Source organism: Aspergillus tanneri (assembly GCF_003426965.1).
Source record: "Aspergillus tanneri strain NIH1004 chromosome Unknown AapTan_8_pilon_pilon_pilon, whole genome shotgun sequence".
In the NCBI taxonomy this organism is placed as follows: domain Eukaryota; kingdom Fungi; phylum Ascomycota; class Eurotiomycetes; order Eurotiales; family Aspergillaceae; genus Aspergillus; species Aspergillus tanneri.
Window position 1 is genome coordinate 1,775,303 of NW_022984635.1, and position 12,770 is coordinate 1,788,072.

Genomic DNA, 12,770 nt, shown 5'->3' on the forward strand with positions numbered 1-12,770 from the left:
TTCTACGAGATTATAACCGAGATATGCCACGTTATATAAGGGAGTATATCGGGGAGGATTGTATCTATAGAGAAAAAGATGTATATGAGTTCTTGGATTCCTCGTTTTGAATCGGAATCACTTCATCAAAATGCCGGAAAACTTCCCCCCAAGCCATGGGCTCACAATGTCATATAAGTCGAATGAGCTGGCAGGTCTATGGCTTCAACGATGATGACATGACGGCCGCTCTGATGGGGGCTTTGGCTCTGGCTCAGTACGTAGTGGCATCTCAAGCACGAAGCGCAGCTGGATGGACAGTTCAGAATCTCAGTTGATGAGCATCTCATATAGCTTTAAAGATATGCTCTTTTTCTAGAGTAATGTGCTATTCAGTAGTCATACAAGTGCTTTGATTACTTGCAGCACGATCGTATGCAATCTATAGCTTTCATTTCTACACATAGCCATCCAAAAACGGCAACAATACATTCATTATCGTAAATAATGAAGACAAAATCGCCATCGATGACAGGAAAATACACTGCATCGTGGTGCCTTCATGGATGCCTCATTCTATAAAGTAATCATGTCGCCAACACTGTGATCTCTACAGGGAGATTCGATTCATCCATTCCATACCATTCCAGTCTCCTTTCTTTTCTTTTGTTTTCTTTCCTTTTTTCTCTCTAGATCCTGCTCAATGCAATGCTTACATCCTGTTCCTTGATCAGACATGGGGTCCATCGGGAATCCACCTGCTGACCGCCAGTTCGTCTCCCGCCCCTGAAATGAGCAAGCTGATGAAAACTCGTAAAAATCCAGTCCCAACCATCCTAGTTATAATCCTCCCAAAAGTACGAAGTACATGGACACAGTACGCCGTAATAACTCGTAGAATGGCTAGTGGATCACATCATGCGAGCTCGCTCCGTTGGGTCTGTAAGGACAGGAGGAATTACGACAATCGGGCAACAAACGGCCCAACACTCCATTATTGAGGAATCAGTCGTAGACCGAGTGACCGACTTCCCCGCAGTAGGAACTTGCATCGTCTGGCGGTTGAGCTGTCGTCATACCATGCCCATCCAATGCGCCGTGAAGCATCGAGGTGGCTGCACTGCGAGAAACACTGACTGAACCTTCCGTGGATCATTACTCTGTACTCTCTCTTCCCCTCTGTGTGGGCTGCGACTAGCCGATCCGCTCCTTATGCACCTAAGGAGAAAGTCCGTGGCTAGTGTTGTGATAAGGGGAACCCTTTTGTTGGCATCGCGACAAAGCTGGCGGTCAATCCGGCCCCTCTCTCGTGAGAGCTCCCCTCAGAGTTGCACACGTAGCCGACTATAACATCCTGACCCAGTTAGTCGGCTTGTGCGCTTGCAGCCTCATTGATCCAGGGGGGCCTGGTTGTATGGGAATGGTGGAAACGTTCCAAGGCGTTTTGCGAATTTTGGTGGAGGGATCTGGTAGAGATGATATGATAGTATAAAATTAATATAGATCCAGAAATCCAGGATCATTTGACTTGCTTACGTTGTATTCCGCCGTTCGATTCTTGCCCTCGTTTTCCATTGAATTGCTATAGGACTGTCCATGGAGGCTTGTCGGGATTACAGCAGGTGAGTGAATGGTCCAATACTGATATCGTCGTTTCGCCTTCGTCTCTTCCTCCATGTCTCCCTGTATCTTACTCCTTCCCTGCGCTTTGAGGATCCAAAATCTCCCACACAATTTATTCTTATACCAACCATGACAGTGTGGCCACTGACGCTGCCAATGCTTTGGAATACAGCATCATCCAGTCACCGCCATTCACCTTCCTTGTCGGGGCGAATCACACCAAGCTGACCGTTCAGACTGGTCTCGCCCGTCATGTCTCGAAACCATTGGATCACCTCATGAACAGCGGCCTGACGCGCGAATCCAAACATCACATTGCCATGCTGGAGGAAGAGGATGTCGAGACTTTCGTCGCCTTCTGCGAGTACGCCTACACCGGCGATTACAGCGTGCCTCCCCCAGGATCCCGCGAGGAGGACCAGGAGACGAAGGTGGTCAACAATCCCTTCAGGGCCGTGTTCGACGACGACCCCATATCGCCATCGCTTTCACCATTCATCCCGCCTCCGGGTCCGAAGCCCACGGGGGGTTTTCCGGGCCAGGAGCCGGTCAAGCAGGACGACGATGGATTGCTGCAGGGTGAAAATGCTCCTCACGCAGTGTATCCCGGTGATGACCCGAGGGAATGCACTACCCCGACTGGGGACAACTCTATGGCCCCTCTCAGGTCGGATTCAGCAGCTAGTGGCTATGAAGAGGCGGACCAGCCACCTCCTGGCACTACTCCGGCTGCAGAAGATGACTTCAGTACGGGCGCCGCCACGACCGAAGGAAAGAATCCAAAAAGGAACAAAAAAGACAAGAAGAAGCAGAACCCCACCTCGACGGAGGAACCGGCGTCCAATCTGACACCACCGTCTACCCCTCCTCCTGCTGACCACACCCATGGAGGAGGGAATCCCACGATTGCCGACGACGCTGCAGAGCCGGATGCATGGAAGAGTCAAGAACAACCCGCGGATCCTGTTGATGCAGCAGAACCGACTGCCACTGGCTCATCCCTCATGGAAAAGGGTTGGCAGCCTGTACCCACTCCATCGGAAGCCAGGACGGCAGACAATGTGAAGACAGACGAGAGCCAGGAGATCGGCAGGGGCTATGAAGCCTATGAACAGGGGGCTGGGATACGGTCTACGATTGACACTTCATTTGCCAAGCAGTACGATTTCTCTAGCCATCACGAGAAAGGCATCAATCTTTGGGATGAATTTACTGCCATCGATTATGCTGACTCTCGCATCACAAATGGGACTAGGCCTCCCAGTTCCATGTCGAGGGAGACGAGCAATTCAGACCTGCCGTATCTTATCTTCCATGCCAAGCTCTACGTCTTCGCAACACGCTATTTGATTCCAGCCCTGGCCCAATTATGCCTGCGCAAGCTTCATAGGGACCTCCTGCATCTGGATTTCCCCGATAATGCCCAACCAGAGAACCTATGCCAGGAAAACTCTTCCCTGAAGGCACGAATGATTCTTGACCTCCTCCACTACACCTACACCAGAACCACTCGTCTCGAGCCCATCTCGCCCACCTCTGCCACTCAGCTTCGAGAGAATGAGCTGCGAAAGTTGGTGATCCATTATGCCGCATGCAAAGTGCGGGACCTTGCGAAACATTGCCCGCCAATAGAACCTACGGTGGGCTCTCCTTCAGGTTGGCGAGAGAAGCCTTCAGCGCGAGGGATGCGAGCGCTTTTGGACTCAACGACCGAACTGGCCTCTGATCTGGTCTATCGAATGATGTGAATCCTTTCTTTCCATCGTTATGTTTACCATAGTCCTCTTCTGCCCGGCATGTACATCCTTCAGCCCAAAGCTACCGAAGAATATCTACCACAGTAGCATCGTGTCCCAGAATGTCGAACAAATGATAGGCGCGGTTTACTGCCACGCAAGCCGGAGAGATGAGAATTGGTTTGGAATCTGGGCCCATTTCGATTCCTCCGTCGGTCTGCCGCGGCTGCTTACGACAGTAACGGATCTCCTTGCGTGCGCATATCAGGGAAAAATGATTTGCTCCAATTCCTCTTGACGACGATCCTCACCTTGTTTCTGACGGTGTAACGCTAGACAAGTGATCCAAATTAATGTGACTACTCCCTGTAACTTTTTCTTCTGTGCTGTCTGCACCATTAAAATTTGTTTCTGCTGTGCATGGAATTGGATGCTCAGACTTCTATCATGCATTTGCCCTTGCATACGCGCGGTCTTGCTTTTGGCAGGGTGGTTAGAATTGAGTTAGTTCTTCTTTGCAGGAGACAGCTGGTGGGAGAATAGCACTGATGATCCAATTTCAGGGAGGAAACTTTGCCGACACTTTGCCGATTCACGTAGATGCTCTGTCCCTCTGCACCGGCGAAACGCCAGATACGTCGTGGGGATACTACATTGCTTGATCACCACCTTGGATAAACTCTGGAGACTGGAGGGGTTGTTGCGTAAGACCCGGAATCCAGGATCGTAAATCAATTTTAAAGCGGGTTTGGGTGCAACAGGATAGGTATCCAAGCCCGATGTCTGCATTAATGCACAGCCAATGGCAGGAAATAGCCCAGGGAGGAGAGGGGGTGGTCATGAGCCAGTTGTTACTGGGTTCGCCTGCATTTCATCTGTGATGCACGTCATGGGTTCGATTTGATAGTTATAAACCGATATCGATGCCGAGAGCCCCTAAACTGCCAAGAAGGCTGACTGGAATTTGATAATGCCAAGAATGCCACCAATTGAGGTTCGATTATGGCAAGTGTACTCCGTACTTCGTACTGCGTATCGAAAGAGGGGAGGAGCTTGGAGCTGTAAAGCCTGTGATCTTCCCAGCTTCTTCTTGGCTGCAAGTCTTTCTTGGCTTGGCAGATTCCAGGCTGTGTGCCGGCAATACTGAGTAAGATAATGCCGAAGATATAATCTAACAAGATCTTTAACTTCAATTTTTGTCGAACCGGAGATTCTCGTCCTCGCAGGCTCTGATACATAGCCTGTCTTGGCGATGATGGATAACCGAGCAATTGACTTTCGATCTATAGATAGAAGAAGGAAGACTGCATGTAATGGAATGCATCTCGTTCCGTGAGTTCCGTAGGCACCAGCAATTCCAATCGGGTGGACTTTGGCATCACCTGCCAAGCCCGTGACTGCCCTGCCTCTTGCCAAGACTTTCCCTTGTTTCTCCTTATCTTCTCCTGCTTTGTTCCGTCCATCTCATGTCTCATCTCGACAGCTCCTCTTCTGGATGATAAATGTCCCATCATCAGGTAGGAACCAGGACCACCTAACTAGTTCTTACTCACTAGGTCCATCACTGCTAGATGGCTAATTCCTCCCCTTTTCCTTATCTACGAGTGAGCTTTTCTCTCCCAATCACAGCCACTGACAAGCTTGGCGGCGGACCTCCCCGTCGACGATTCGCTGTCGATCTCTGGCTTGGCTGCATCTTCATGGGCGAAACGGGTTTGATACATCCGAGCACGTTGATGCTTTTGTCATTGCTGATTCGATGCCTGAGCTGTACACATACTTATCGGATCCACGCTCCGAGTCGGTATTCGGTTCCCTTGGCGGTAATACTCAACATTCCTGCACCTCGGGTTTCCTGTTGCCTCCCGACTCCTTAGATATGGCCCATATCTCACTAGTCGCAGGCACTAAAATTTCGGCCCGACTCTTTCTGAGGGAATCGTAGGGCCCAGATAAAATTGCGTTACCATTGGAACCGATGTCGATAATCCGTGGATCTCTGGCCCGCTAGATTGGTTGTGGACCTAGGGAACGCCCCAGCCGAAAAAATTAGGCTGCTTGTTTACATCAGCACACTGATATTGACCTTCCAACACAAGCCCTTTTTTTCTTCCTTTTTCTTTTTTGAGAAAATAAGAGCGCCGTTATATTCATATACCACGTGCCAAAACGCACGTGGACTGAGACAGCGTCTTCATTCTGGTTGTTGGCTCAATGTACAAAATGCTATCACAGTATGGCGTATGCTCACATACTTTTTGATACATATTGGGTTTGCATTATGACCCACTGCATCAGAAATAAGTTTTCTTGCCGTTTCCTGAAGATCATGATCCATTTCCGTCTTTCTAGGCATCGATAACCGCTCTTCCAAGACCTACCCTACCCACTTTGGCACCGAAGATCTTCTTCTTCCTCACCCCTTGCCACCGCGCAATTGAACCATTCCACACCCCCTGATATGCATATTTGGAACGGTCCCTAGTCATCCAGCCAATGGTGGGCTCGGATGGCCCTTTGGGGACCGCAAAGATTGCGTTTATAGTGTTCCAGTCTTCATTCCCGGCCCAAAGCCCCAGCCCCTGCTGATGTGTCCTATATAATATTCTAGACTCCTGGGGGCTCTTGGCGTGATCCCTGGGTTTCAACTGCAGAGGGCGATTGGTAGCAGTCTGAAGTTTATGATGCCTTATTCCTGGCTATGTGCATCATAGAGTGGCTAATGCAGAGCCTTTATATGTATGGCCCTCCACTCGAACGCACATCGTTTATGATGCATCCCGATTTCGACCAATTGAGCTCCTTTTTATACTTCACCTTTCTTTCATTCCCTCGACACTCTTGGTCCCACTCTCGGCACTACTTTCATTTTGTCCACTTTGTTGCATAACTCCGTTTCGCTGCGGAGGGCCTTTGATTTTCCTTTTCTTGTCTTTCTTTTTCTTATCAATAGAACTTCTTGGAGACTATTCTATTATAGGATTGATCGGGCTATAAGTTGTGTGCTGATCCCTTTTGGGAGGCAGATAAGCAGATCCTGTCACGCAGACTCACCCTTAAAGAAAACCTTCTTGGACTATTCTTGTTGCTTCTGTTGTCCTCATTGAAGTGCGTCTTTCGGACATTTCTGTCCACCAGTCACATCATATTTTCTTCCCTTCTGCTCTTTCTCGACATTTCTGTAGTCGAAACTTGAATACACCATGTTGGAAATTTATTCATCCCCAGGATCGTCACGGTCAGGTATCACCATTGTTGAGTTTGAAATAGAGAGAAAGTCAGGTCCTGTGGGTATCCGTGAAAGGCTTCGTCATTTCACTTGGGCTTGGTACACCCTTACTATGAGCACTGGTGGTTTGGCACTTCTCATTGCCAGTCAGCCAAACACCTTTACAGGTTTAAAAGAGATTGGACTAGCGATCTACGCCCTCAATCTTCTGTTCTTTTTTCTTGTTTGTTCCTTGATGGCCACGAGGTTTACCTTACATGGTGGAATGCTCGACTCCCTACGCCACGACCGCGAAGGTCTTTTTTTCCCTACTTTCTGGCTATCCATTGCAACTATAATTTCTGGATTACAGCGCTACTTCGGTGACGGAGCGGGAGAATCGTTCGTGATCACCTTGGAGGTGCTTTTCTGGATATATTGTGTATGCACCCTAGCCACTGCAGTCATTCAGTACTCGTTCGTTTTCTCCTACCATCGCTACAGCCTCCAAACCATGATGCCTTCGTGGATTCTTCCAGCCTTCCCTATAATGCTGAGTGGTACCATTGCTTCCGTCATCGGCTCACAGCAGCCGCATCCGTCCGCCATTCCAATTATCCTTGGCGGTATCACCTTCCAAGGCTTGGGATTCTCTATCAGCTTTATGATGTATGCCCACTACATTGGTCGATTGATGGAATCGGGACTTCCCAGCAGTGAACACCGACCAGGCATGTTTATTTGTGTTGGACCTCCAGCCTTCACAGCCCTGGCTCTTGTCGGCATGGCCAAAGGTTTACCGGAAGACTTCAAACTGCTGGATGAGACATACGCAATCGCGGAGGCACGGGTCATCGAGTTGATCGCCATCATAGTAGGCGTGTTCCTCTGGGCCCTGAGCCTGTGGTTCTTCTGCATTGCTTTATTTGCCGTCCTCTGCTCCCGTCCCAAGGCCTTCCATCTCAACTGGTGGGCCATGGTCTTCCCCAACACCGGCTTCACCTTAGCAACCATTACGCTAGGAAACGCACTCCACAGTCGCGCAGTCCAATGGGTCGGCACCGCCATGTCGATTTGTATCGTGTGCATGTTCTTGTTCGTCCTCGTCAACAACGTCCGTGCCGTCATTCGAAAAGACATCATGTTTCCAGGAAAAGATGAAGACATATCAGAATAACCTGGGATACGCATTGCTCATTTCATATCATCTCACACTTTCTATCTTTCTCTCAGCCTTTATATATATATATATTTTATTTTGATTTTCGCTCATTTCATGTCTGTTTTTCTCATCGAAGCCATTCTATACCCCTTTGTCCCTTTTCCATACAGGCATTGTTTCATGTTCTTTTTTCTCCTTTTTCTTTTGCAGCCTTTATCTTGATCTTCATAGGCTACGTGGGCATTGGCGAGGCGTTCAAGCTTGTTCGACCCATATGGTCAGGAACTCTCACTGTCTTTTATATTTTTGATTTCCTTTAGACATGCTTCGGACATCCCTTTGTGGCTACAGATCATAGGGAAATAGAAATAGACAACTTGGCTATGCATTTTACCAATTTTCCCTGTTCCTTAGCGTTGTAATTGGATTTACCTTGTCTATGGCTCACTGCTGGTGGCTGCCCTCGTCTTCATAACCTGATCGCTCGCCCCGGTGCTCTAATGACCTGTCAAATCGTCGACGGTACATACTCCGTACATCCAGCAGTAATGCACGGCTTGCAGTGGCGATGCATGTAACTCTGAACCTTATATGGTAACACTATTGTCATACTTTTCGCGGTAGCCACGTTGTCTATCTAACATCAAAATGATCGTTATGTACAGAGCTACAGTCCAATATCAACTTGGCCCAGTCATCAAGTTCATAGCGACTAAGCAGGCAGTCCCCCCATTTGGGTAGCGATTGTTTTTCGCTCGGCCGAGGAAAACTTCCCCGAGTGGCAAAAACCTTGTCCAGGACAAATTAGGAAACCCAAGACAGGAAATGCGGAACACGACCTTTAAAACCAGAATATCCTTTCACAGTCATCCACCCATCTGCCAATATACCAGCCCCAGACTCCCTGAGAGAAACCTGAATGCATGGACCCAGACTTAACGTTACGGCTAATTCTGGAAGAATAGAAATGACTACGAGGACAGATGCTATACCAATAATTAAAACCAATCTGTTAGGTGATATAATGGACATACGTATTGAGGGAATGGACTTTTCTGAGCTGTGTGTGGACGGGTTGGTTTTAGCCAGCCTGAAAGGGCATTAGTAAGAGCACTCAAAACGTAAGGTAGGTTACACTTACAAGTTCTGTCACTTACTGGGCCTGTCCACGATACAGCTGACAATTAAGCTAGATCTAGACATGCATTTGCATGCTATACTAGATCAACCCCAAATGCCTATACAAAGCAAGAGGGGCAAATCACAGGAGCATGTCCCTTGCGGATCTGGCCTGCGGTGTGGACGATTGTTTTTAGCCAGCCTTTTGACTCTGTCAGCACGAGGACCGCAGAGAAGGGACGGGACAATGCATACAAGCCCTGTCACTTACTGGGCCGGCCCACGGTGTCACGCGTAATGCTCTCAGAGGAATAGCTGAAAGTGAACCGACGAACCTCTCAGACATCCCAGAGGACACAGACTTAGTATAGTCTCAGGTGGTATAATCACATCAAGTCATTTCATGATTGCTCAGGTGCCTACGAAGCCAGCAGGTCAGCGTCAACCTGGAGGAAGGACTCACCCGAAGAAAGCCATGGATGGAGTGCTACTGGCCAGCCTGATTGTCCGAAGCAAACGGAAGGTGAAATCGGACATCATGGGGGAACTCAAAAAAGGACGGACAAGGAGATGTAGGAAGGAAGAGGGAGGAGAAGGCGAGAATGAAGAAAGAGGGGAAGAAGGGGAAAGAAGAGGAAGAAAGAGGAAGAAAGAGGAAAGAACGATGGAGGGAGGCAGCCTTCCCAACTAGGAAGTCGCGATGGGTGTTGGCTGGATTGGGAAGGAGCGTTGAGAAAGAGAGGAAGAGAGAAAAAGAATGAATGAACAAAGACAGCAACTTGGAAGAGACATCCCATCTTTATATTGATTATCCCCTATATACAACAACAGAACCACACAGACCATCCACGGTCATGATGCCCAAATGCCAACTAAAACCTCCGACCTGCGTGCGTCATTCCTTCTACCGCCATTGCTCACTCCACTGACGAGGCGCGAGCCCCCCAGGTGACCATGGCAATGTTTCACCTTCCATGTTCCCTTACAGTTGAAGCACGAGTGTTGCCAGTTGTTGTTGGCTTGGCGTAAACTTCGCCACGTGGTTGGGGGCCAATAACTGAAGCGATGTATGCGGCCTCATACGTGGAGGTCTTCATGATAAGAGTGAGGAGCCCAACGACCGAGGTCAGGCGCGGATAAAGAATTAAATCAATTACGTGGCGGCCGCGTCGTGGTCGCGGTCAACGTCGCCAGTCGAGATGCCCTAAAAAGATCCCTTGCAAGCTGGCCGCGTTCTGAAACACCGCTGTAACTGAGATATCAAATTTCGTAGACGTGCAGAGGCAGCAATTAAGGTGTAACGTCAAACTCAGGCAACTTTACGTCCAACATTGCCGATGCCTCGTCCGACTACGCTGACTATGACGTCGCCTTGTTCATTTTCCCCCGCAGCGTCGCGAAGGCCCCAGCCGGGGGCACCGAATTTGGACAAATCCCGGGCTAATTGAATCACACTTTCGTCGGCAATGACATCGCGACCGACCTGGAGTCGACCGACATCTTCCGTACCCATCGTCATTAGACCAAGCATGATTGGTGCCGCAGCTGGAGTGACGCAGCCGCCTTTCGAGACGACTTCCAACAGCTGATATGCGCATTGCTTTCCAATATCTTCGGGCGCTTGGCCGCCTTCTGGCGGAGATGCGACGTCCGCGGAAAATAAGCATCCAGTTGAGGATTCAGCTACTAATGACAGCCCAAATCCCAGTCCAATTTTCTTCTTGCCCAAAGGCTTAATCTTCTCGGGAGCTGGTACAAGTGGAGCGGGCGATACATCAGAGAAGACGTAGGTGTCGGGGGATAAAGGATTGAGGATTCCACGTGCGGTTTCAATCATTCGTGCGTTGTTGGAGCCTGAAACACCGACCGAATAAGCCACACCGCGGATTCTCTTGATTCTACCTGGATTCATCAGGTGAATGGTTTTTGGCAGCCGGACTTGATGACCGAAGACCAGTTGGACTTCTCCTCCGCCACCTTTGCCGCTGGGCCCGGGGTTGGATCTGCGGAGGACTCGCAGCTCAATATTGTTCCAAATGCCAAATTGGTTATACAGGGGCAGAATGGCGGTCCGCACGCTGTCCACGGACATGTCACCTGCCGGGGTGGAGGATGTAATGACACCGGGTCCCGTAAAGAGAACCTTGACCGGGGCCTTGGAAAAGGGTGCAAGAAGGCAGAGAGGCAGAAGGTAGTAGCTGACGCCGCGGGAACACCCTGCTGGAAGTTCATGCTTGATGACACCACCACTGCTGGCCCCAGCACCAGAGGAGCTTCCCGTAATCAGACCTGGCTTGTAAACCAGGACCGTTCCGGTGTAGGAGATTTCCATCTGAGACCCATTGGTGACTGCTTCCAGTAGGCGGAGAAACGAGATTTCATGTGGAGCAAGGCCGGGGTTCGTAGACGAAGAACGAATTTGAGAAATATGAACCGTCCGACCGGTCAAGGTAGCGAAGACTAAGCGGTACACGAAATTCTTGTGCGAGGTAAACCGGAGAGGGGGTTGGGAAGTTGCCATGATGAAGACAATAGAATTGGAGACTCTCCGGTTCTCCGTCGTGGGAAAACGTGATTGATATCGAACGTAGTTGTTGTATGCCGAACGAGGAGAAAAAAAAAAGGAAAATAAAATATCTCGGCGACACAATTCTTCCGGCCCATGACCGGACTTAAGAACTAGTTATCTCCGAGGTGAATTACTGCATCCTCCAAATTCCTGCAGTTTGACATCATCCCTGACTTCCTCTCGCATCGCTTATTATTTCTTTGGATACTAGCTAGCCGGGTACATTTCCAGACGGTAGGGCTTATAGAAGGACCGGACTGAACCCCTACATAATGCTTCCACCAGCTCTCAACATCCCCAAATGGTAATACTGACCCACCGGCTCTAGCTTTGCATTTTCTTGCCCCTCCCCCACAGCATCTCCCCCAAGGGATCTATCTCCCACGCGTTATCGCGTGGAAAGGATTGCCTCATATGAAACTCACTGATGCGGGATCCACAGGCTTGAAGCCAACTCCCATCTTCTTCAACCACCGGTAAATAACTATTGTGTGTATCATCCGTCCTCTTCCGCCACAGCCGGCTACACCGTGATGATCGTGGGAGGACCCAATGCGCGAACCGACTATCATATCAACTCCACCCCGGAGTTCTTCTACCAGTATCGAGGGTCGATGCTGCTCAAGACAGTCGACACATCCGTGTCGCCCGTCGTCTTCCAGGACATTCCCGTCCATGAAGGCTCCCTCTTCCTCTTGCCCGCTAATACGCCCCACTGTCCCGTGCGATTCCACGATACCGTGGGAGTTGTGATGGAGGTCCCGCGAGAGGAGGACGCAGTCGATATCATGCGCTGGTACTGTAAGAGTTGCGGACAGATCGTCTGGGAGAAGCGTTTCGTGTGCACGGACTTGGGTACCCAGGTGAAAGAGGTGGTCGAAGAATTCGCTGCTGATGAGCAGAAACGGACTTGCAAGGCTTGCGGCACTGTTGCAGAGAGTAAATTCAAAGAGGAAGAGATCGTACAGCCGCCACGGTTTGCAGAGTAGACTGCAGCTTTTGCACCTGCAGTTGATGTTGGATCCTGAAAAAAAAAAAAAAAGAAAAGAAAAAAAGGCGCTCGCTACGACTCAAGTGACAATGATACCATGCTGTTGATAAAGTTACGTTGACGTCTAATGGACTGTAAATCTATCTGTATTTAATGAAGAGTGGAGTACCAAGGAGTCTTCAAAATTATCTAAATTAGCCCAGAGAAAGACCGGGGGAGATATAATAACGAGCGATGAGAAATTAGGTACCCGAGGGAGGGGGGAGGGCTATTAACACAAATATGCAATACAGATGGACCTCTGAATGAATTGACTCTGAATGTATTCTATGGCGGTCCACTCGATCGAGGGAGGGTATAAAGAATGAGGCAGAACAGTCGCC

At 49.4% G+C, this 12,770-nt stretch overlaps 4 protein-coding genes across 4 annotated transcripts; 3 read left to right on the forward strand and 1 right to left on the reverse strand.

The window, feature by feature from the left end:
* Positions 1 to 155: 155 nt before the first annotated feature.
* On the forward strand, positions 156 to 3,350 carry ATNIH1004_011197 (uncharacterized protein; the record flags this gene model as incomplete). Its single annotated transcript, XM_033575763.1, has 2 exons — positions 156 to 256; positions 1,739 to 3,350. 2 exons carry the CDS (start codon positions 156 to 158, stop codon positions 3,348 to 3,350), a joined length of 1,713 nt encoding a protein of 570 aa, XP_033421618.1.
* Positions 3,351 to 7,060: 3,710 nt separating this feature from the next.
* ATNIH1004_011198 (tellurite-resistance/dicarboxylate transporter family protein) lies at positions 7,061 to 7,723 on the forward strand (the record flags this gene model as incomplete). The annotated part of the gene is made up of 1 exon (XM_033575764.1): positions 7,061 to 7,723. The coding sequence occupies one exon, from the start codon at positions 7,061 to 7,063 to the stop codon at positions 7,721 to 7,723; it is 663 nt and encodes a 220-aa protein (XP_033421619.1).
* Positions 7,724 to 10,136: 2,413 nt separating this feature from the next.
* Positions 10,137 to 11,348, reverse strand: ATNIH1004_011199 (RNA 3'-terminal phosphate cyclase-like protein; the record flags this gene model as incomplete). Its single annotated transcript, XM_033575765.1, has 1 exon — positions 10,137 to 11,348. One exon carries the CDS (start codon positions 11,346 to 11,348, stop codon positions 10,137 to 10,139), a length of 1,212 nt encoding a protein of 403 aa, XP_033421620.1.
* Positions 11,349 to 11,668: 320 nt separating this feature from the next.
* Positions 11,669 to 12,385, forward strand: BNA1 (3-hydroxyanthranilate 3,4-dioxygenase; the record flags this gene model as incomplete). Its single annotated transcript, XM_033575766.1, has 2 exons — positions 11,669 to 11,700; positions 11,839 to 12,385. The coding sequence occupies 2 exons, from the start codon at positions 11,669 to 11,671 to the stop codon at positions 12,383 to 12,385; spliced, it is 579 nt and encodes a 192-aa protein (XP_033421621.1).
* Between the last annotated feature and the right edge of the window lie 385 nt (positions 12,386 to 12,770).